Here is a 25,316-nt window from a genome sequence, read left to right as displayed (position 1 = left end):
GTTCTTTGTCCCACGTCCTGACCACTGTATGGTTGGGACACCGTTTGTCCAATTTTTTTTATTTTTATTTTTTTGCTTCGCTGGCAGCGGTTCCAATATTTTTTTGTTGTCATTTGGTCACCCTAGCAGCTCGTCAGGGAAAGCTGCTGGTGGGCCAGGACGGTTTGTTTACCTGCAGCGTCTGCAGGTCCGGCCGATCGCAGCTCCCAGTGGCTGCAGTTCACCATTCGAGGCCAATCGGGGTTGCAGGGTGGGCCACCTCCTCCCACACCCCAATTGGTCTGGAACAGTGAACTGTGGCCAGTGGGAGCTGCGATTGGCCGAACCTGCGGACGCTGCAGGTAAACAAACTGTCCCGGCCTTGCAGTGGCTTTCCCTGATGGGGCGCATGCCAAAGGTTGCCGATCCCTGGTCTAGAAACTATGTTCTAGATGAGGGAACTGTAGTTTCCAAACTCAGTTTGGCCTCATCCACAATGGTATGCTAAAACAAATTAGCCTGAACTTATTCTGAACTGTGTTTAGAACCACATTTTAACCCCAGAGTTGATATGGTCAGTGGGAAAGCAGGGCAGAAGTGTATATATTTTGAAGAATACAAAATTCAAGGAGAGAGACATGGTATGATACAAGAGGCATAATTAGGAAGAATGAGAGAGAATTACAGAAGAGAAATTTTAAGGTAAATGTTGTGAGAAAAATACCTTGACGGTCATACCGTAGTAAGGACTAGTCTCTTAAATTAAATGGCAAAAAAAATTCCTAGATGCAATTGTAAATACACTGGGCAGTAGAAAACATTTGATAGAACAATTGTGCACTGGATAAATAGACTAAGATTACCACCTAGACCTTTTACATTTCAGATGTTTGTTTGTTCTACATTTATGGAAGTCTAGGGATGAAGATTTGGTTTTTAAGATTCCTTTAAAGAACGGATGGGAATGAAACATCTGATACTTAAGCAAAATGAATAGAAATTCAGCCCAAGCTACTTAGGGAACAAAGATATGAGTGTGGGGAAAATTACTTTGGAGGATTAAGCGACCATATCATCTAAGTAGGATTCTGCTAGGCCTTCGTCTCAGATATGGTCTAGTGACTATGAGAAACATCTACAGCTGGGGGGGATATCTTCAGGCCCAGGACTCTTTATAACCACTGCCTCTGCTCCTCCTCTCTCGGCTTCTCTTCATTCATGGGTCACAGGTAATAAGAGAAAACTCAATGAATCTGATGCTGACAATATCTCTTCTCTGTGATCAGCAAAAAGGAAGTTTAGGTTAACCAGGAGGTCAGGGTCTTTCTATTTAAAAAACAAAAGCCCTATGTGGCAGTTTCATACTTAAACCATTTGTCTAGTTCAGGAAAAGAGGTTTGAAAGATTAGACAGCACAATAAAAAAAAAAAAAGTTGAGTTCTTTTCTGCTACCTCTGGTGGTCTGTCTGACATTCTGCACTCAGCACGCACGTTATCCCATGAAGCACTGTCTCTTACAAATTAACAGGAAGTGCTGTGTAGGGCAAAATGGACTCTGCAACAGGACAGGTAGCAAAGGACCTTGATAACAGTAAATTTAGGTACTATTTTTAAATTATGATCCTTGGCTTTCTGTAAATGTCAGCACTGCCACTTTTGTCATTTTAAAATTGTGTGTATCAGGGAAGAAAATCATTTAAAAGCTTCAGGTTCTGGCATTGCTTTCTAAAATATCCACTTTCATGGACAGCCATGAGCTGCTCTGAGCACTATAAATAAAATTCATTTGTGAGGCTAGTGGGAGGTGAATTGAGAAACAATATATCCCAGGTTGGACTGATACAAAAGGTATCAATCTTGTGTTACCATTATAGGATTCAAAATATTGAATCAACATCCCACTACCTCTCTTGTATGCTTGTACTTAAATGTGCTATTCAGAGACATACGTGCCTTTTGTTTTCATATATATGATGGCCAAAACTGTTAAAACAAAAGGCCCATTGACAGAATATGCCCCTCTGTTCAGAAACGACACACTATTGTAATAATATGTACAAGATATGCCTTGTGAGGTATCATTTAAAAATTCATAAATTGTTGATCAGTAATACCATGGCAAAATGCACATAGCAACATTATATGTAAATTTATGAACATGTTTCCCAGATAAGTCTGGGGAATGGCTAAATCAATTTCTCAGAGACAAGGGGCAAGCTGACACCTCAGCCAGATGGCAACAAGGCTGATAGACCATTACCTGCTAAGTGGCCATTCTTTGGCAAGGAAGGGAGCAGGGACAAAAATCTTAGCTCTAAGCTCTTAGCAAAGAAATAGCGTGGAGTTTCCTTTCTTTACTAGATTGCCTGTCGCCTTGCTCCCACCTGAAAATGCTTCTTAAAGTGGGGGACAGAGTTATAAAAAGAAAGGGCAGACGTGCTAAGACACCTTTTCTCTCTCTGGCATTGCACCAAAGTAGACAAAGGAAAATAGCTGTTGGATTCAGAGTGGGAGTGTGGGGTCCTGACCTGAAAGCTTGGTCAGTAATCTTCTGAAGCATGTGGTGAGGAAGTTTGCTTTGCAACTAAGGGTATGTCTACACTGCAAAATTAGGTCAAATTTATAGAAGTCGATTTTTTAGAAATTGATTTTATACAGTCGATTGTGTGTGTCCCCACTCAAGACCATTAACTTGGCGGAATGCATTCACAGTACCGAGGTGAGGTCGGTCAGGGGTGCTTGGACATAAATGGAAGTGACTCCAGGTCATTCTCTTTTTAAGTTTCGTCTCATGGAGATTCAGTCCTTCCTGCAGTCGTACTGCACCATCCACTGCTAGCCTAAGATGTATAAGATGGTGTGAGTGGATCAAAACAAAAAAGAGACCAGATTTGTTTTGTATTCATTTGCTCCCCCTCCTCCATGAATAGTGGGGGGAGGGATAGCTCAGTGGTTTGAGCATTGGCCTGCTAAACCCAGGGTTTTGAGTTCAATTCTTGAGGGGGCCATTCTGTGTGACAGTTGTGTGTTTCTCCTTGATGCAAACCCACCCCCTTTGTTGATTTTAATTCCCTGTAAGCCATGTCGTCAGTCGCACCTCCCTCCATCAGAGCAATGGTAAACAATCATTTTGCGCCTTTTTTCAGCGCAGACGCCATAGCACAGCAATCATGGAGCCCACTCAGATCACTGCAGCAATTATGAGCACTGTAAACAACACGCACATTATCCTGCAGTATATGCAGAACCAGAACCTGCAAAAGCGAAACCAGGCGAGGAGGCGACGGCAGCGCGGTGAGGAGAGTGATGAAAACATAGACACAGACTTCTCTCAACGCACGAGCCCTGGCAATGTGGACATCATGGTGGTAATGGGGCAGTTTCATGCCGTGGAATGCTGATTCTGGGCCCAGGAAACAAGCACAGAATGGTGGGACCGCATAGTGTTGCATGTTTGGGATGATTCACAGTGGCTCCGAAACTTTCGCATGTGTAAGGGCACTTTCATGGAACTTTGTGACTTGCTTTTCCCTGCCCTGAAGCGCAAGAATACTAAGATGAGAGCAGCCCTCACAATTCACAAGTGAGTGGCAATAGCCCTGTGGAAGCTTGCAACGCCAGTCGGTAATCAGTTTGGAGTGGGCAAATCTACTGTGGGGGTTGCTGTGATGCAAGTAGCCAACACAATCATTGAGCTGCTGCTATCAAAGGTAATGACTCTGGGAAATGTGCAGGGCATAGTGGATGGCTTTTCTGCAATGGGATTCCCTAACTGTGGTGGGGTGATAGATGGAACCCATATCCCTATCTTGGCACCGGAGCACCAGAGCACCCAGTACGTAAACCACAAGGGGTACTTTTCAGTGGTGCTGCAAGCACTGGTGGATCACAAGGGACGTTTCACCAACATCAACGTGGGATGGCCAGGAAAGGTTAATGACACTCGCGTCTTTAGGAACTGGTCTGTTTAAATGGCTGCAGGAAGGGATTTACTTCTCAGACCAGAAAATAACAGTTGGGGATGTTGAAATGCCTATAGTTATCCTTGGGGAACCCAGCCTACCCCTTAATGCCATGGCTCATGATGCCATACACAGGCACCCTGGGCAGTAGTAGGGAGCTGTTCAACTATAGGCTGAGCAAGTGCTGAATGGTGGTAGAATGTGCTTTTGGACATTTGAAGAGTTGCAAATTTTATCTAGATGTTGAAAATGAGAAATTGCATTATTTCTCCCTTTTTTAATTTTGCTGTTTAGTGATTCTTGTAATAGTTAGAAGTCAGTCAGTTATAGCAGGCAGAAAGCAGCAGTAAATGCTTCAGAATTCCTTTATGAATTGTTTTCTGCTTCTCTGTATATTTAAATAGGTATAGGTTGTAAAAAGCAAGATGTAAAAATTAGGTTGTTTTTTTAAAGTAATGAATAGTTTGGATTTGTCAAAATTCCTAATACATATATCAAGCAAAGGCCATTTCTTGTGTGGTGTTGCCGATTTTAAATGTATGGAGCACTACTTTTAAGTAACTGGTAGTTCTCACTACTTCCCTAGTAATACAAAGAAACTGTTTTTTACCCAGCTGAAAATATTCTTTCATACGTTAGAGTGACAAATGCTTTAAACTAATAATTCTGAGCCTGCAATAGGCACTGACTTTTCATTCATTGAAGAATAAATATAAAGAATGCTTACTCCTTTTGCACACCATTTAAAAAAAAAAATAGTTTGGTTGGGCATAAACACCTCTTCAGAAATTGTTGGAATACCCGTAGCTCCCCATCACTGGGGATGGGGTGGGGGGATCCTGCAGCTCCCTGCCACCATGGGGATCAGGGGGACCGGGACCCTGGAGCTCTGCGCCCCCATGGATGGTGGGGGCCTTGGAGCTTTTAGCTACCCCACAGCTGCCCAGCCCCTTCCCATTTTATCATAGATATTTTTAGTAAAGGTCACGGACAGGACACAGGCAATAAAGAAAAATTCACAGAAGCCTGTGCCCTGTCCCTGACTTTTACTAACAATATCCATGACAAAATCTTAGCTTTACTCATAGTTCCTGGCTCTGCACCTCTGAGCTCAAATTGCAACTCTCTTATAACTCAGTCCTGCAAGGTGCTAAGTTCCATTGGAACAATTTTTCCCTCTGTCTAGGTATTTTGTATGGCTACAGTCACTCTATTGTAGACAGCACCTTTTGACTGAAATGTGCTCACTATATATTTACAAGCTTAATTATATCTTTAAAATGGATCTTATTTTTAATTCTACTGTGTATTATTAAAATGGCCAAAAAATAGTGGTCGATAGCCAAAAATGGGAAGAGATTATGACCAAGAAAGCACAGGGTTCAAATAGTTAACAGTATTTCTTCCATTGTTTGTGACAGAGGCCAGATGAGCTGGCATATGAAACCAAAGCAGAAGACCTACTTCGAACATTAATACAGCAATGTGTTTGTTTCAATTTCCCGTTTAATTCCATGAAGGAATCTTCACAGACTATGGAATGGACTCAGTCTATGCAATTTGCCAATATATCAGTGGAAGATTTTGTGTTATAGGAAAAATAATTGTGATGGTGTAACTTTTTTAAAGGCAAAAATAAAAATAATTCACAGTGAGAGCATGTCACTATCTTTAATTTGGTCTTTTGTACTTAAGTATTGTAGCACTTGGGTAACAGCATTACATACCACTGTAAAACCCCACAGTACTAGATACATCAGCAGAGATAGTTAAGGATAGGATGACAGCTTGAATTCCTTTCTTTAGCCAGTTCAGTTTAGATCTGTGTTGTCCTAAGGCTTATTTTACTGCAGTGAAAATGTTTAAATGAGAGAAGAGTTGCTTCATATTGACAGGGAATAATCTGTCACATCTTCAGTTCAGGACTGGCTGGCTCAGGAAACTGGTAATAGGATACAGAGCTTTTCACTTCTAGGTCAGCAGTTTGAATTTGTTTTACATTGGTAGTGATGGCTCTTTAGCAGCCTTTGTGAAATGAGTTGGTGGCCTGTTTAATTCCTGCTGAATAGGTTGCCACATCACAATGGACTTTAAATAGGTACCTTTGTTGGCAGTCTCCACAGAGAAGCCAATGATTGAATGGGCATTGAAAATCAACTACCATCTCACCTTTAGAGGTGGTCCTATCAGGTCAGCATTGAGGCACTTTGGAGAGGGTTGCATTGTCACTGCTTGTGCTGTACCCATTATGTAACTAAATAAAAGCATCAATCTCCAGGCCTGTCAATCTGACAACTTTCACAAATACTTTTTTTTTTTTTTTTTTTTTTAAAGAGAACTTACTACTGTATGTGGGGTTAAGAAGACATGGTCTTTGCTCTGCGGCCTTGCTAAAAAGATAGAAGAGGAATTCTTGGGGAAACTACTTATAAAAGAATGGTTAGATCTCAGGTGGCTGTATTACTGTGTACAGCTTTAGGCTGAAGAACAAATAATTACTTTCAGATTGGGAAGGAAGAGATGAAAAAAATGGGATTTTGCTTTTATTTTTCATGATTTTGTAGCCCAGGAATTCTCTGTCTCCTGGAATTAGTGGTAGTCCATCAAACATATGGAAGAGGCATTATTACTCTGCCACCTAAAAGGAATAGTGTAGGAACTTGCCTCTGAGCATTTTGATAGTGGCATATCATATAGTGGCATATATCTCCTTCCTAATCAGATATAAGGCACTGACAATTTAGGTCCCAAATTTTGTGCGTTGGATGGTCATCATCTGGTGGACAATATCTTCCAACTTTTCAGTATTAAATTGCAAAATAGAAAACTATCCCTCTGGATCATTCCCACGGTCTGGATGCAGCACTCTATACTGCAGTGCCTAAGCCCACAAGGCTTGGGGTCAATTTGTTGTCTTGACATCTGTGCCTTCCTCTTGGAGTGAGTATATTTTGTAAACTGAGCAGGGCAGGGGTTGAAAAAAGGTAGAGGGGACTCATTTCTTAACTGTTATTCAAAACCTTAGTTTCTGCATTCTGAAATTATTGGGAGCACAGTTGTGGTTAAGACATCAATCTGTGAAAACTCCAGCAACTATGAAGAGAGTCTCACTCACTCATACACTAAAATATATAATTAGACTGATAATTTAGAGTTTATTGGCATTTTATTACAAAGCCACAATATTTTATACCTTTCTATTTTGCTTTTTCAGTTGAGTGAAATTTTCATCTTCCGATGGAGATGAGACTAGGTTTGTTTCCAAGCATTCAGTATGCTGTCTGTCTAAACTTGGATGATTATGTGATCTGTTTTGATTGTTTTATAGGTATATGTGGTTTGGTGGCATGTCGTGAAAAACCACAAGTCTCTCCTCACGTAACAGATACACTGCAGAAAGAAGAAGTAAACAGTGCTATGACGCAGATCATATTTTTTTTAAATGTTAGCTTTTGCAAGCAACTGAAAGATCTGATATATTTATATACAGCTGTAGATCACTAACTGTCAAGTTTCATGCTGTTTCGGCATGAAATCAGGTGTGGGTTCAGTGTTGACGTATTGAAATATTTTTCAGTATTGACTTTTTTCACACCAAAGCTCCAAAAAGCGTTAAAGGAATATTTAGTGTACTTAGATGTACAAGTGGATTAACTGTTGCACACATGAAAAGCAATATCCTTATAACCGTTTTTTTTAAGTTTTCACTTTAAAAGGCGATTTACATTTTGTAGCAAACATGTGAAAGACTGAACAAAAGGCAGTTTACTTGACCAGTTTTTGTGGTAAATTTTAAATGCTTTTATGTCTCTCTTTTTTTTTCTTTTTTTTTTGGTGGGTGGGGTATATCTATAGGTACATCTTACATTACCTCCAAAGGCCCTGTATTTCAGTGGTCTCTTTAACAGGACTAAACTGATTTTTCTCCCTTATGTGTTTTACCAACGTCATTGTTTTTATCTTTGTATTCATTTAAAGCTAATTCATTATATATTTCTGCATCTGTTTTGGTTCAGTGCAATGAAAGCTTTCTAATAGATTTAGCTTTTACAGTGTTATCGTACTGTAAATCTTATCTTGGAGAAGAATGATGCATCTCACAACTCAGTGGTTCTTTAAGAGGGTGTAAAATTCACACTAGTGCCTTCTTGTAACTGGATGCACTGTAAAGTGAAGTAAAAGGGGTTTCACTTGTTACCTTTGCTGTTGCTGTTTTCAGGTCATTAGTAATTCTCAGTTCAGACTTCTCTCTTTTTCAGGCCATTGGGAATATGGGATAATAAGCACTCCTGAGAGTGCCTAAACATTCTCATGGTCATGACAAAAGTAATAAAGTTCAGCAAGTAAAACTAATTCAGGATTCATTATTTTATTTCCTTTCTTATAGACCTGTACTAGTCAAGCTGTCTTCCACCTTCAGTCTGGTATCTGTCAGCTCTTTCGAGAAACTCTCATTCACAAGGGGTTTCTGGAAATTCAGACTCCCAAAATCATCTCAGGTATGGTGTGGCTTAATGTGGTATGGCATTTACTTAGCTCAGCAATACTGGATTGATATTTGAGGGGCTGAAAAATGATTTTTTTTTCTTTTTAACAAGCAATAAATTACTATCTTTTAAATTTAGAATAGCATCTCCTAGAAATCAAAAACAGTGTTCTGTTGTTCTCCTCTCCTTAGATGTTAGTAGTTGGCTCACTGCTTGCACCTTTTAGTGTTAGTACTCCTGACAAGAAAGGATTATTATTACCTGACTTGGAGTCTCTCCTGGGCATGTAAAGATTCTGTTAAGTTAAACAAAGCTTGAACTCTTGAACCTGAACACTCTTGAATGTTGGGTACCACCAATCTAAAATCCAATACATTTAACTTAAATGCAGCTTCCCCACAGAAGAGCCTTCTCTCACTTGATACTGAACATAAGATCATTCCGTGGTAGAAAATATTGCAAGTTCTCACATCTATAGAGAGCAAAATACGGTTATTTGAAGCTGCTAGCATAGCTTTGCATGGAAGCAGGGCTTAATGGCTAACGCTAGGAGTTGGGAAATGTAGATTCTGTTCCTGGCTCTGCCACTGATTTGCTGTGTGACTTTGAGCAAGTCAGTTAATGGCTCAGTGCCTCACTTCTCCCATCTGTAAATTGGAGATGGTATGTGCCTGCCAGGGGTATGGCGAGGCATCAGTAATGTTGCTAAGGTTTATGGCAATTCTCTGATGGAAGGTATTATATCAGGGCAAAGTATTAGCGGTGGTATTCTTTCTTTGGATGTGCCTTACCCAGACATCTTTCTTAGAAGTGGATTTTGTAATTCTCCTTTTATTTTATGAGATCAGTTATCAGCTGAGACTGTAGCGGCAGCCTTTTATAACCTAATATGCGCAAGCAACTGTCTTACTACAGAAAATCTCACTGAACGCAACAGTTCACCTCCTTCATGTTAGATGTCTCTGTGTTATAAAAACAAGAAATGATGCTCTAGTACAAATGGCTCACAAGGTCTCTTTTTATATATGACCCTCCAGGAAGTGTGCCATTCTTACTGTGTTGCATACCAATAGTGCAAACATCCTATTTGTTTCAGTGAGGTTATGTTTATGCAAAATCGTTAAGTAAAGTAGGTACAGTCTATGTATGCTAATTTTCATATTTAAATATCCTAGCTGTTTCAGTATTCAAGATTTCAAAAGTTGTTGGTTCATGCTCAAGAATAATTATGTTACCGTATTTACTTATATTAAGCCATTTCTACTGAGAATGTGCAAAAACAGCTGCTGAAAATCTGAGATTTTAGGGGGGGCGGTTGTGTTGCAACTCAAATGGCATAACGTTTTTGCACATGAGTTTGAGAAGAGAGGTATTGATAAAAAGAGAAGCTTATCTTTGTGGAAGAGAGGATAATCTTTCAGTACTTACATAGTACTCTCTCATCTTCAAAGCTCTTTAAGAACATTAGTTAACGATTCCTCACAACATCTTTTGCTACCTAGGTAGGAAAGTATCATTCTCATATTATAGACAGAGAAACAATAGTAAAGTGACTCACCTGAGGGCACAGAAGGGAGTCAGTTTCAGTTGTGGTATTAGAATGCAGGAGTTCTTTGCTCCTTATGACTTTGCACTCAAGTGCGCGCGCTCTTGCTGTCTCAGGATAACTTTTTATGCCCAGCATGTTACACCCCTAAACTGAGTAAAGGATTTAGACGTACAATTCCCATTGAAATTAATGGCTGCTCTATGTATATTCCCCTAATTGGTTTTGAAATATCTCATCCTAAGCTTTACGTATGAACCCAAACGTACTTGACTAGATCAACCTCGGGCTTTGTAAGTTTTTATATTTTAATTGCTGTAAACATTTGCTTTTTCAGCTCCCAGTGAAGGAGGAGCCAATGTGTTTACTGTATCCTACTTCAAAAGCAGTGCCTACCTGGCTCAGTCCCCACAACTGTACAAGCAGATGTGTATTTGTGCTGACTTTGAAAAGGTTTTCTGCATTGGACCAGGTCAGAATAACTTTGTTTTATTAGAGTTTTTCATGCTGCAGTGATGGCTTAGCTTAGAGCAAGCCTGTGACAAATGGGATGATGTGCACACACTGAAAGTTTGAATCCTTTCGCTTTTTCTCTACATAGTGAACAAAAGTTTCAAGGCTACTAATTGGGCTGACATAATGACCGTGTTTAAGGGGTAAGCTGGTGGAATAAAAGTGCAATGCTCAAGTCAGATGCGTTGATAGAAAGCACTGGTGTTCTCTAGCCGATGTTGCCATGTAATATTCCAGGCCCTATGATGAAAAAGAGGGAGGACTGCAATGGAAGTTAATAATTCAGTGATGAGCTAAAACAAGTTAGCAAAGCATCTACTAACTCTGTGATGCCAGAAGCTGATGATTCTTGATGAACATGCTTTACTTGTCCAATACCAAGCAGTTAAAAATATGCTTAGTTTTTTACATTCTTTAAATTTATTTTAATTCCTAAAATGCACCCCTCCTGTGTTGTATGTCTAGAAACAACTTCATTTAAACAACACCCCCGTGTAAATTGGATTGAGAGCAAAGAACCCTAGTCCTTAATTTCCAATCTCCCTTTCCTCAAAAGCTGAAAAACAGAAATAGCATCCGCTGAGCACTAACATATATCTTTGTCAGAACCGTAAAACTGGTACATTTAAAGCTGGTAACTAGTGATTTATTTCTAAATTGGCAGAACAACATCTAAAGTAAGAGAATTAAAGATTTCTAAAGGTACCAAGTAAGTCTTGCTCATTAGCAAAATTAAGTTCAGGGGATAGCCCATCTCTATAGGAAGAGTTGTGTGTGGTTTTAGGTAAGAGGAATTGTCATGCTCACATACAGTAATGCATGATCGATGCAAGACATGATGTGATTGATTGATTGAGTTATTTTTTGTAAATCAAATACTATTGTAGTCATTTCCTTTAGGATACAAGGTTGTTTAGAATTTGTATTCTAATTTTACAGTGTTTAGAGCTGAGGACTCCAATACACACAGACACCTAACGGAGTTTGTTGGTCTGGATATTGAAATGGCTTTTAATTACCACTATCATGAAGTGGTTGATGAGATTGCGGACACCTTAGTACAGATATTCAAGGGACTTCAAGAAAGGTAAATAGAGCCTTTTTCATTCTGTGGACAGCTTCATCTGCTTGAGATCTCTAGGGTCCTTGCAGGAAAGTAGTGGGTGCTCCATTCTCACTCTATCAAATAACTGCTAGGAACCTGATTTATACCGAGAGAGCTTCAGAATTAAGGCTCTTACTCTGCTTGACTTTCCCTGTGCATCTTAGATTTTGGAATTCACTGAAGAAATGATCTTTTTCTACCCGGGGCTGTAATTCCTAGGGTATGTCAGAGTGCATTAAGAAAACTCACTGTTGGAATGGCCTCCTAACAGAAATCATCTGTCCTCAAATTTAAATGTCCTTACTCTTGTGCACATACAAATTCTTTGTCCTTATTTTGATATTGAGCTATATATTTGCTCTTACAGAAATTTTTTTAGAATCCTATTTATTGTAGTAGTCAGCATTATCTGCTATGAAAGCCAAGAACAGTATTTTCCATTTTTTGCCACATACCTCACATGACAAATCTGGTTCATCAAGTACTGGGAGGAAATCTAACATCCGTTTACAAATTATGCAGTATCTTGCTGCCAGAAACACAGATCTTATTACTCGACCAAAAGGAAATCTGTGTTTTTATGATGTTTGATTTACGTAATACTTAATTTCAAAGGAGTAGAGCTAGTAAAGAGGGTTGGGGTTTTTTTGTTTTAAGAGCAATGATTCTGAGGATAAGTCTGGTCAGGTAGTTACTTCTTGAGAGAGGAATGAAGCAGCAAGAGTATTGTTAAAATATTTAACTTTTGTAATATTTAAATGGGGATTGCATTATCTTGGATAACATTCAGTTTTGATTATATAGAACTCTCCCAGAAACTGCTTCAAATTAGTTTGTGTTGCAAGAGTGACCTCTTGTGGCAAAAATGTGCACTGCAATTGTAAGCTTATTTGACTGCAAATGAAATAACTCTTCTCTTCCTCCCCCCCCCCCCCCCCACAAAAAATGTATACAGGTTTCAAACTGAAATTCTGACAGTGAACAAACAGTTTCCTTGTGAACCATTCAAGTTTTTGGAGCCAACTCTGAGGCTGGAGTACCGTGAAGCTCTGGCTATGCTCAGGGAAGCTGGAGTAGAGATGGGGGATGAAGACGATCTAAGGTACATACATATTGTTGGAATGTAGCACAATCTTGTAAAAGTGGTCTAGCACCGTCTGTTAAGGTGTCGATTTTGCATTATGTGACCAAAGAGCATGAGAACACATCCCAAGTTTTGAAATGAAGAATAAACTAGACCATATCTGTTGAAAAATTAAAGTGACTGGATATGAAAATAATTCTTTTTTTTCCCCACTGTAGATTTTATACCTAAGGGCTGGTCCACACTAAGAAGGGGGGTCGAACTAGGGTACACAAATTCAGCTACGTGAATAGCGTAGCTGAATTCAAAGTACCCTAGTTCGAACTACTCACCCGTCCAGACGCCGCGGAATCAAAGTCCGCAGCTCCAAGGTCAACTCCGCCACCGCCGTTTGCAGTGGTGGAGTACCGGAGTCGACCGGAGTGTGCGGGGAGTTCGAACTATCGCGTCCAGATTAGACGCGATAGTTCGAACTCCGAGAAGTCGAACTCATCGCGTCGACCTGGCAGGTAAGTGTAGACTAGCCCTTAGAAAGCCCTGGGACCCAACACAAAACAAACTAAAAGTACAAAGAGGGCAGAACTCCTTTTAAGAATAAAACATTTGTCTGCCTGGCAGTGGCAGGAATCTGTGTGAGCATGATTTTAGTTCAAAAACTCTACAGTCAAAAATCTTGCTTATTGATCAGCCCTTCTACCATGGAAATTTGCTGTACATTTTTTCCTGTTTAACATAAGTCATGATCTAATTCCCATTGATATTGATAAAGGCCCTGTGGGTTCACAACAGCTTCCAAGTACATTTACCACATTAAAACATTTCTGCTCTTTCACATCTGTACAACAACATAGAGGTGTGTGTTACTCTACAAGTAAATAAAAATCAGGGCTTTGGAGTGGAGCTGGAGTGCGGAGCAGCTCTGGAGCAGTGGAGCTGCAGGTTTTTGCCTGGTGCTGGAGCAGAGCCAGAGAACAGCTCCTAAGCCCTGATAAAAATAACAGATCTCTGCCCCCAAAAGGTTGTAGTCTAAGGGTACAATATTGCAAAATGCTTATTTCCATATCTAACTGGTATCATTTTACACCCATTTTACACAAGTGTCAATGATTGTGCAAGGCAGTAGGGAATGAGGCCCATAATCTTTCCCTAGTAAAAACAGTGTGAGAAGAACTGGCAAGGTAATAGCAAGCACATATGTAGATATCAGTTAATTCAGGGGGGTTATATTTCTGCAAAGTGGGATGTTTTAGGACACTACCACACTTCATTTAAGAACACAAAGAAACGTGATTAATGTTTTTAAAATTCTGAGTTGTAGGATCTAAAACTATTCAGGATCTATTTGTATGTTTTCCAAAGGAGGGTGTGGGGGAACCCATCAGATATAAATCTGTTACGTTCTTTGAGGTGTATGTCTGGTAACGGTCTAAGTTGATTTAGTCTGATGGTGAGAATATTTCTTTTCAGCACACCTAATGAAAAGCTTCTGGGTCGTCTGGTGAAAGAGAAGGTAACAGTCACTTCAGAATAAATTACTCTTTTTATTAAAACTGAAGCTTAATCTCAACATAGAAAACGAGAGAGAAATGACTGTTTTGTACAAAACAGCTTTTTGCACCTCTAATGCAGGCTCTTCTCTGAACAAGCCAGAGTCATTTGGGCAGCATTCTATGATTGGCATAAGACTTTCTCAATGATTGTTCTAGATCAGTGGTTCCCAAACTTTTGAGGGTCATGCCCCCACTTACCCATGTCCGTGCCCCTTGGGGCTGGGAGTGGGGCCGCAGGTTTGGATGGGGGAGTGGGAATGAGAACAGGGGTAAGGGGGCTGAGGTTGGAGCCGCAGCTAAGCTGGGGGTGGATCTAGGGCCAGGAACGGGGCTGGGAATGGAGCTGCGGCCAGGGGCTACGGCTGGGGCGAGAGCAGAGCTGCAGCTGGCCACGGTGGGGGCCTGCGTCCGGGTGCAGGGCTGCTCCTGGCACCAGTCTTGGCCCCGGGCCTGGAAAAGAGCCGAATCTGGGGGTGGAGGCAGGGCCAGGAGTGGGGCAACTGCCAAGCCCCCGGCCAGGTGTGGAGCCGCACCAAGGCTGGGGACGGGGGCTAGGTGCGGGGATGGAGCTGGGTGGTGCTCCCTCCCTGCCCCCTATGGGGGCTGGCCCAGGGTCACTATGCGCCCCCCCCCCCCAAACGTTCCTACACACCCTTCTAGGGGGGTGTGCCCAGCAGTTTGGGGACCTCTGTTCTAGATGTGTGTGTGGATTTTTTTTTACTATTGTTCATCAATCTATTGACAATTTATTTTCTTTCACATGAATAATTGTTCTTAAAAGCTAACCATAAAGTAAATATTTGAATATCTTTTTATTGGCTTGTTTAATATTTGTTGTTTACCATCTCACTAGATTGTAAATTCCAAAAAGATAATGCTTTAAAAAACTACTCTTCCCAGAAAAGATGTTTAGTTGCTCTAACCAAAACACAATGTGAGTTTTTCCTGGTAGTTTTGCAATAACTAGTTCACTGACAAACATCATTCTGAGTACATTCACCCTGGTGCACTAAAAATAAAATGTAGTCATTTAGTCTGGCTTCCATTAGGAATGGTGGGAGAAGGAAAATCTGCTTGGTATATTAAAAAAACAATAACACATTTACAGAAATTAAAAGGTACAGAGACTAGAGTGAAATCCCTGCAAGCTGCTTTGACACTTTTCAAAGACGACATAATAGAGGCCCAACTTGAATGTATACCCCAAATTAAAAAACACAGTAAAAGAACTAAAAAAGAGCCACTGTGGCTTAACAACTATGTAAGAGAAGCAGTGAAAGATTAAAAAGGCATCTTTTAAAAAGTGGAAGTCAAATCCTAGTGAGGTAAATAGGAAGGTGCATAAACACTGCCAAATTAAGTATAAAAATGTTATAAGAAAAGCCAAAAAGGAGTTTGAAGAACACTAGCCAAAAACTCAAAAGGTGGTAACAAAATGTTTTTTAAGTACATCAGAAGCAGGAAGCCTACTAAACAAGCAGTGGGGCCCCTGGACAATTGAGATACAAAAGGAGCACTTAAAGACGATAAAGTAATTGCGGAGAAACTAAATGAATTCTTTGCTTTAGTCTTCACGGCTGAAGATGTTAGGGAGATTCCCAAACCTGAGCCGTTCTTTATAGGTGACAAATCTGAGGAATTGTCACAGATTGAAGTGTCACTAAAGCAGGTTTTGGAATTAATTGATAAACTTAACAGTAACAAGTCACCGGGTCCAGATGGCATTCACCCAAGAGTTCTGAATGAACTCAAATATGAAATTGCAGAACTATTAACTATGGTTTGTAACCTGTCCTTTAAATTAGCTTCTGTACCCAGTGACTGGAAGATAACTAATGTAACACCAATATTTAAAAAGGGCTCTAGAGGTGATCCTGGCAATTACAGACCGGTAAGTCTAACGTCAGTACAGGGCAAATTAGTTGAAACAATAGTAAAGAATAAAATTGTCAGACACATAGAAGAACATAAATTGTTGGGCAATAGTCAACATGGTTTCTGTAAAGGGAAATCGTGTCTTACTAATCTATTAGAGTTCTTTGAAGGGGTCAACAAACATGTGGACAAGGGGGATCCAGTGGACATAGTGTACTTAGATTTCCAGAAAGCCTTTGACAAGGTCCCTCACCAAAGGTTCTTATGTAAATTAAGTTGTCATGGGAGAAGAGGGAACATGCTTTCATGGATTGAGAACTGGTTAAAAGACAGGGAACAAAGGTAGGAATAAATGGTAAATTTTCAGAATGGAGAGGGTAACTAGTGGTGTTCCCCAAGAGTCAGTCCTCGGACCAATCCTATTCAACTTCTTCATAAATGATCTGGAGAAAAGGGTAAACAGTGAGGTGGCAAAGTTTGCAGATGATACTAAATTGCTCAAGATAGTTAAGACCAAAGCAGACTGTGAAGAACTTCAAAAAGATCTCACAAAACTAAGTGATTGGGCAACAAAATGGCAAATGAAATTTAATGTGGATAAATGTAAAGTAATGCACATTGGAAAAAATAACCTCAACTATACATATAATATGATGGGGGCTAATTAGCTACAACTAACCAGGAAAGAGATCTTGGAGTCATCGTGACTAGTTCTCTGAAGACGTCCACGTAGTGTGCAGCAGCAGTCAAAAAAGCAAACAGGATGTTAGGAATCATTAAAAAAGGGATAGAGAATAAGACAAAGAATATCTTATTGCCCTTATATAACTCCATGGTACACCCACATCTTGAATACAGATGTGGTCTCCTCATCTCAAAAAAGATACACTGGCATTAGAAAAGGTTGAGAGAAGGGCAACTAAAATGATTGGGGGTTTGGAACGAGTCCCATATGAGGAGAGATTAAAGAGGCTAGGACTTTTCAGCTTGGAAAAGAAGAGACTAAGGGGGAGGGATATGATAGAGGTATATAAAATCATGAATGGTGTGGAGAAAGTGAATAAGGAAAAGTTATTTACGTGTTCCCATAATATAAGAATTAGGGGCCACCAAATGAAATTGATGGGCAGCAGGTTTAAAACAAATAAAAGGAAGTTCTTCTTCACACAGCACACAGTCAACCTGTGAAACTCCTTGCCTGACAAGGTTGTGAAGGCTAGGACTATAACAGGGTTTAAAAGAGAGCTAGATAAATTCATGGAGGTTAAGTCCATTAATGGCTATTAGCCAGGATGAGTAAGGAATGGTGTCCCTAGCCTCTGTTTGTCAGAGGGTGGTAATGGACGGCAGGAGAGAGATCACTTGATCATTATCTGTTAGGTTCACTCCCTCTGGGACACCTGGCATTGGTCACTGTTGGTAGACAGGATACTGGGCTGGATGAACCTTTGATCTGACCCAGTATGGCCATTCTTATGTTCTAGGACAAGGAACTTTATATTCAGGAATGCTAGAGCTCATAACAAATGCAGTGTCCAAAAAGCTAGTAAAGATAGTACAGTAGTGCCCCTTGTTAACTATTGTTTTTCAAGCTAAGATATGGGTAAAATAAATGGATCAACTGTTTTTCCTTTTCTTAAATTGTGCAAAAGTTAATAAAAAGATGAGGTTTTAAACTAACAGACCTTTTGTTTAGATTTAAAAGAATCATTGGTTGTCGCTTCCTCTATGTAACCCTCACCTCACCCCATTTGATCTAGTATTAACTTTATTAAAATATTTCATCTTCTTACAGTACGATACAGACTTCTATATTCTTGACAAATATCCCCTGGCTGTGAGGCCTTTCTATACAATGCCGGACCCAGGAAATCCTGTAAGTAAAGTTGTGTAGTGTTGTCAGTGTAAAAAAAGCAAAGTCTTAATCTAGCTATAAAAACCTAATTTGACAAACCACAGCTGAGTTAAAAACTTTTTCTTATGTGATCTGCATTTCCAATAAGATTTGTTATTCACATTGGTATTAAGAGTAAACCAATATCTGATGGGTCATACCTGTATTATCTGCCAGAAAGAAAAACAAACAGAGCTGTAAATATTAGAAACCCATAGGAGAAAACTTCCCAGCAGAGGCTTTGTCTTTCAGAGTACTGCTGTTTCTGTAGTCACTAAGGCATGGAGAGCAAAACTAGTCTTACAGGGGAATAAAAGCTGTAGCCGAAGCCATGCTTTCTTTAGTTTTTGTATGGAGTCCCCTAACTGTTGCCAGAATGGGCTCTGCATTTTTACGTTTACATTTGCTGAAACTCCAAATACAAATGTTGTGATTCTGCAAAATGGGACGTGGCAGAATTCAGGTTCACAAATCAGTTTGTCCGAATGTGATGACAGGAAGCAGAGCTGAGTTTACTGATGCAGCCCACAGTACTTCACACCATCACCTAGCTGCATAAAGTATCATAGGTGAAGTTACTGAAAAGAGCATCTTGGCTGGTTGCAGGCTGAGCAGGTGTCAGTGGGAAACAAACCCTTCTCTCCAACTTCAGTTACTAATGAAATGCAAACTTTTCCTTCCAGAAAAACTCCAACTCCTATGATATGTTCATGAGAGGGGAAGAGATTTTATCTGGGGCTCAGAGAATTCACGATCCTGAGCTGCTGACAGAAAGAGCCCAGCATCATGGCGTTGGTAATAAAATGTTTAAACTTCGAAAGGTTACAAATTGTGAGATAGAATTTGTTTTTTCATATGACTTCCAAAATCTGCAAAGCATTGGTAATGAGGGGGAGAACAGTTCAACGTTGAAGCACGACATGAAAACCTTTTTCTCTGTCTATTTCTGTCTTTAGTTTCAGGCATGACAGGCATACTCCTTGTCTGAATCATTTGCATCAAGGGAGTTCTGAATGTTTTTCTATACCTTTAAAGGAAGATTTGGGGCCAGTTTGAGACCATAATCTGGGGCAATATTGCAATAGTAATACTGGCTCTTGCATAACAAACTAATTTCTTCCTAATTGAACCATTTTTTAATCCATTATAGTGTTAATCCTTAAGAAAAACCTATAAACTGTTTTCTAAGAGCTGTAGAGAGTACAGGAAGTAGGAAGGTTTTCTGCAGCAACAGACAGGGTACTCTTATGAGAGCGAGTCCCACCCTGGCATGGTTCTGGTATACTACTTCCAGTGCAACTCCCTGCTGCTGCTGACCCTTAGGCTTTGAACCAGTAAGAGGGGAATGGGTCATGTAGGGAACATCTGTCAGTGGAACTGGGGAGGGAATCAGCATGGATGCAGCCAGGATAATAGAGGGAGACAGAAAGGAAGTGAGCGGAAAACAGAAGTGAATCAGGTGAGGTGAGTATTGAGTCAGGATACTTTGTGAAGGGTAGCAAGCAGGGTGGCAGTGCATCTATCTTGGAGGTAAGAAACAGCAGCTGGGAGAGCTCTCTTGCTGGTGGCTGTGAGGAGACAGAGAAGCTGAAAAGAGTACACTGAGCTTCAGCTTCTCAGAATAGTGTACCAGCATGAATGTTCCACTATATTTCTCAGCTATGTAAGGGTTAAGATTACCATGATGTACAGTAGAGGCCTAGCTGCTATTTTACTAAAAGGCATTCCCCTAGTAAATCACATCAGGGGACTTCATGGAGTTTCATTGATTATAAATTAAAGACAATATTCCAGATAAAGTCATAGCTTCTAGACAGTGCTTCATTATTTACATCTGTTTGATGGCTACAGACCGACATCTGGTTTCACGGCTTCATTGCCCCAGTTTTTGTTTTGTAGAATCATTATGGATACACCCAAGCATTTAGTCTTTGGGCTTCTTTGAGTATATTACAGTCGAACCCATTTATCTCGACCTCGGTTAACTTGCCAACCCTATTAAGTCGACGTTTTACAAGTGGAACCGCCAAACTCCCTCTTTGTCTTATGGGTTTCTCATCCCTTATGTCGATTCCCCGAACCCTAATATCTCGAGCCCGGCTCCCCGCGTCCCTGACCCACCGCGTCCCCAGCCGCCCGCTCCCCGCGTCCCCAGCCGCCCGGCTCCCCGCGTCCCCAACCCACCGTGTCCCCAGCCGCCCGGCCCCGCATACCCGGTCCCTGCCCGGCCCCGCCCGGCCCCGCATACCTGGTCCCCGCTTTGCCTGCCGCCCGCCCACCCGGCTCCGCTTCGCCGCCGCCCGCCCGTCCGCCCGGCTCCGCTTCGCCGCCCGCCCGCCCCGGCATACCTGGTCCCTGCCCGTCCCTGCCCGCCCGCCAGGCCCCGCATACCTGGTCCCCGCTTCGCCTGCCGCCCGCCCACCCGGCTCCGCGCCGCCGCCCGCCCGGCTCCGCTTCGCCGCCCGCCCGCCCCGGCATAACCGGTCCCTGCCCGTCCCCGCCCGCCCGGCCCCGCATACCTGGTCCTCGCTTCGCCTGCCGCCCGCCCGCCCGGCTCCGCTTCGCCACCCGCCCGCCCCGGCATACCCGGTCCCTGCCCGTCCCCGCCCGCCCGCCCGGCCCCGCATACCTGGTCCCCGCTTCGCCTGCCGCCCGCCCACCCGGCTCCGCTTCGCCGCTGCCCGCCCGTCCGCCCAGCTCTGCTTCGCCGCCCGCCCGTCCCCGCCCGCCCGGCCCTGCATACCCGGTCCCTGCCCGTCCCCGCCGCCCGGCCCCGCATACCCGGTCCCTGCCCGTCCGCGCCCGCCCGCCCGGCCCCGCATACCTGGTCCCCGCTTCGCCTGCCGCCCGCCCACCTGGCTCCGCTTCGCCGCCGCCCGCCCGTCCGCCCAGCTCTGCTTCGCCGCCCGGCCGTCCCCGCCCGCCCGGCCCCGCATACCCGGTCCCTGCCCGTCCCCGCCGCCCGGCCCCGCATACCTGGTCCCTGCCCGTCCCCGCCGCCCGGCCCCGCATACCCGGTCCCTGCCCGTCCCCGCCCGCCCGGCCCCGCTTACCCGGTTCCCGCTTCGCCTGCCACCCGCCTGCCCGGCCCGCTTACCGGGTCCCGCTTCTTTGGCTGCCCGGCTCCGGGTCCCCGTCCCGCTTCGCCGGATCCAGCCACGTGCAGGCACCGTGGTAAGGGGGCAGGGAGGGGGTGTTGGAGAGAGGGCAGGGGAGTTCAGGGGTGGGGGGGTGGATAGGGGTTTATCTCGATCATCGGTTATCTGGACTATTTTTGGCAAACCCCTAGGCCGGCGACATAACAGGGTTCAACTGTAGTAAGATGAGACATTAGCTCTGCATGAAAATAAAAATTATTTTCTTCTCTAGACTTGGAGAAAATAAAGGCTTACATTGATTCCTTCCGTTTTGGTGCACCTCCCCATGCAGGTGGTGGGATAGGTAACGTATCTGCCTTGATTTTATTTTTTGCTAGCTTCCAGTCCAAGTTTAACATCAGATGGTCAGTCTCAAGTAACTTTATGATTACAGTAATCAATCAAGTGTTCAGAATAAAATTCAAAAAGTTAACCTGGATGTATGGTATGGCCTTGTTGAGCAACATTGTAAGCTCCTTATCTAAGAATATTTAAGGAAAGAAGCTTAAATTGTGAGCATTAGTAATTTCGTAAAATGGAAAATATTGAGGGACCAATCTGCCAAGGTTCAGAGACACAGAGCACAAGAATAAATCACATGTTAGTCACATTGATCATTCTGATTCTCAACTTTAATTAAAAAAAAATACTCTACTTCCTATGATTTATTATAACTGACTTAAAGTGAATAAAGATAGTGGAGGCTTTAGGCCCCTCACTACTTTTGATGAAACCATTCTGAAGTCAGGAGAAACCAGTGATTGCTTTTATTTTATTCATGGTGAAGTTACCCAGCTGAATCTCATTGATCAGCTACTTGTTCAGCAAAGGTATTGAGGTTTAGGGGCTTCCTATGTATGAGCATTTTAAATATTAAAGTGAACAAAAATGAGAGAATTTTTCAAAGTGTATAGCATTAAATTTTAAAATGCATTTTAAGCACAGCAATTTGCAATTGCACACACTGGTCTCAGCAGCAAAATGTGACCTATTTATGCATTTTGAAATAGAGTTCTATGTGTCCTAAACACAGTAAGTGCCCGAAACCAGTGCTCTCTGTTTTGGTCTCCCTTTGCATGGGTGTCTTCTTACCTTTGTAAAATGAATTTAGAAAATTGTAAACAAATTTTCGGAACAATTTCTAAATCAGATATATTCTTCAGTAATTAGATTTATAAGAAATTGTAAGCAACTCATTGCAGAGAGGGCTTTATGTCCGATGCAAGTGTTAGTGAGCTGGAAAGGCAGCCTGAATGGTGAAGTGGCAACATTTGCTGATGTCCTGACCAACCTAATAATTGTCTCTAGAGAAAACTGTGAGGAACTTCAGAGGGACCTAACAAAGCTAGGTGAATGGGGAGCATGACGGCACATAAAATTCAGCATTTATAAATACACAGTACTACACATTGGAAGGAATAATAATTTCAGTTACATCCAGTAGTAGGTATGAGTTCTAAATTACCTATAACCACTATGGGGTAAAGAAGAAACTTCCCCTAAGCATAGGTTATTCCATAATTGTCTACTAAAGTTTCTGACACTTTGCCCTGAAATATTTGGTACTAGACACTGTCAGAAACTGCTCAGATGTGTACTGGCATCTACTGTGTTCTTAAGATAGCACTGATTTTTTTCATGATTTTTTCTCTCCATCTTTTTTATTATTATTTATTAATTGTAGCACCCAGAGGCTCCCAATGAAGTTGGGGCCCCATTTTGCCCTTTAGGGCCCACCTACTTAGTGTGCATAGCCCAGTCCAGGCACGCAATAACTAATTTTATAAGGCAGAGTAACACATGGCAGAATGTGTGTGGTGGTGGGAAACTTACATTTTTTTTGGTGCTAGTTCCATTTTGTAGTCAGTTATGCTGATATCTGAGAGCAGTTGCTGATATCTGAGAGCAGTTGTACGCCCTGTTGTGTGGTCCTTACTCTGCTGTATATAAAGCTTGCTAGAATTGTTAACTGCGTGTTCATGTTGTCAAGAGTTAGAAACTAATGACTGACTAGACTGGATTTAATTTTTATAGGGCTGGAAAGAGTAACTATGCTCTATCTGGGACTGAGCAATGTTCGTCAAACCTCCATGTTCCCTCGAGATCCCAAACGACTAACTCCTTAAGACGTCTGTGTGAAAGTTTTCTCCAGTCCCCTGCTATTGATCAGCCTATACCCTGACTACTTGTAATATGCACTAAAATAAGGAAGTCAAATCTACTGAAGTGCCACAACAATAATATTTTGAATCCTTCATTACTATCTGTTTAAAGGGAAGTATTTTAATAAATCTGGAATCTTTGCAATAGGTGTATGTACATTTTTAATGTAATGTCATACTTACATTCAGTTAATGTTATACTAGTGCATTACTTAGCAAGTTTCTAAACACTTCAGTTTTAATAACTTGTGCAATAAAGACTACAAAAATATGAATTTTTTAACTTACAGCAACAAGATTGTATATCTTGTAGTACAGTATTTGATCGAAGCTTAAACAATAACTGTAGACAATGGTAACCTAAAAAGCAGGCGGAAAGTGGCAAGTTGCTAACTAATTTACCTGATAAACTAAGTATTGTGAAAAGTTGAACTTTCTTAACTAAGTGTTCATACTAAACTGTAAAAATAGATTGCAATAAAACTCAAAGTAAATTATCTATTCCGTATCTGTGTTTTTTTTCCTTTGGGTTCATATAAAATAATCCTGAGCATACAGAAGTTGTTTGGAAAGAGATGCTACAAACACCTGAAGTTTAATTGGGTTTTTTTTTGTGTAACTCCTACAGAAAGTAATATAAAGACAATGGAATCACTCTTAGTTTTGTGTGTATTACCCATTTATGTGGTGGGAACCTGCCCCACCCCTGTCAGGAAGGGGTTAAAGAACTATTCTGGGCAGTCAGCTCCAACCCCACACACTTGTGAAGCTTGCTGCACCAGGAGAAGGCCAGCTCCTTAAAAGTGAGTATCTAAGCCCAGTAAGGGGTGGCACGTACACAGACGCAGAGCTAGGTCACAGAACTCCCTAAACCCCCAGAGCAGGGACTGCTGACTAGAAAAGCTGTTTAAGATTCTCTGCTGCCTGGACCCTCTGGATAAGTAGATAGACTTTGTTTACCTTGTTTATTTTCTTCTCTTCCTTAGAGCCCAGGAAGCTCAGCCTAATAAGGGGTTCGAAACCCAGCCCTGACAACTGACCCCATTGCCTTGCAAAGAGAGTGGGGCAAAGCTGGACTTTTTGAGAGTTACAGAACTGTTCAATTTTTCCTTTCTGATTTGGACTATGAAGAGGGAGGGAGGAACTGCCTCCCTGATATTCACAACTCTTTAGACCAACCCTATAGCAAATCCTGTTGCAAGAGAAAGGTGTTGGGGCAAAAGAAGCACCCAGAATGGCATGTTGTAAAGGTAAAGCCCCTGACAACATACAAAACAGGAATAACTGAGGAGAAATCAGCAAAGACATTTCAAGAGTAATGCATAGAAAATGAATTTTAAATAGAGATTCCTATGAGGTGGTTTCTTAATGTCCAGTCCTTATGGAATAGTTAGTAAAAGAGGGAGCACGTTTTTAACATATTTACACCATCATTTTAAGACAGGAGAATAATGTGATCCAATAAATATTGGGTTCTGTTAATTATAAATCCTATGAGCAGGGTGAATTGAGCAATCTGCCACTGTTTTGCATCTCTGACATATAGAACTGAAAAACTACATTTTTTATTGATTTTTTTAAAGTATTTTATATTCTGTTCATAAACTTGTACATTATTTCCCCAACACAGTGTTGCCACCTGAAAGCTCTTGTATTAACTACTCTTTACTTTTAAACAATCCATGTAGCTATATGGGGGAGGGGAGAAAATACAAATTAGGATGTGTGTATTTGATTATAGCCACAAGCATCAGTTTGTGGAGCAATTTCGTCATATTTTTCCTTATTTCTAACACTGATCAGTTTTTTTTTGTTTTTTTTTAAATTGCTTGAGATTGGCTTTTCCCATCTCTCAATAGCTTGTTGGTTTTTTAAAGCCTACCAAGGTCAGTTGTGCCTTCTCAGGATGATGCATTGCCTTCTATAATGAAATAAACTAAAATTATTAATCTTTGTATATATGAAAAGTCTACTCGCAAAATCTTCAGAATGAACATTTTGTTTTGTTAGAAACATAATTTT

The 25,316-nt window shown here is 41.5% G+C and overlaps 1 protein-coding gene across 2 annotated transcripts in view; it reads left to right on the top strand.

Annotated features, from left to right (window-relative positions):
• DARS1 (aspartyl-tRNA synthetase 1) overlaps positions 1-23,793 on the top strand; it is a 69,996-nt gene extending 46,203 nt beyond the window's left edge. For both annotated transcript variants that reach the window (XM_045032512.1, XM_045032511.1), the window contains exons 8-16: positions 8,329-8,440; positions 10,312-10,446; positions 11,427-11,574; positions 12,548-12,694; positions 14,144-14,186; positions 17,897-17,977; positions 18,679-18,790; positions 21,365-21,436; positions 23,167-23,793. In XM_045032512.1, the coding sequence (XP_044888447.1) occupies positions 8,329-8,440; positions 10,312-10,446; positions 11,427-11,574; positions 12,548-12,694; positions 14,144-14,186; positions 17,897-17,977; positions 18,679-18,790; positions 21,365-21,436; positions 23,167-23,258 (942 nt within the window). In that variant the 3' untranslated portion in view covers positions 23,259-23,793. The remainder of the gene's footprint in view (positions 1-8,328; positions 8,441-10,311; positions 10,447-11,426; positions 11,575-12,547; positions 12,695-14,143; positions 14,187-17,896; positions 17,978-18,678; positions 18,791-21,364; positions 21,437-23,166) is intronic.
• The last annotated feature ends 1,523 nt before the right edge of the window (positions 23,794-25,316 follow it).

Source organism: Mauremys mutica, chromosome 10 (assembly GCF_020497125.1).
Source record: "Mauremys mutica isolate MM-2020 ecotype Southern chromosome 10, ASM2049712v1, whole genome shotgun sequence".
Classification (NCBI taxonomy): Eukaryota; Metazoa; Chordata; order Testudines; family Geoemydidae; genus Mauremys; species Mauremys mutica.
This window is presented reverse-complemented; position numbering and strand designations above follow the sequence as displayed.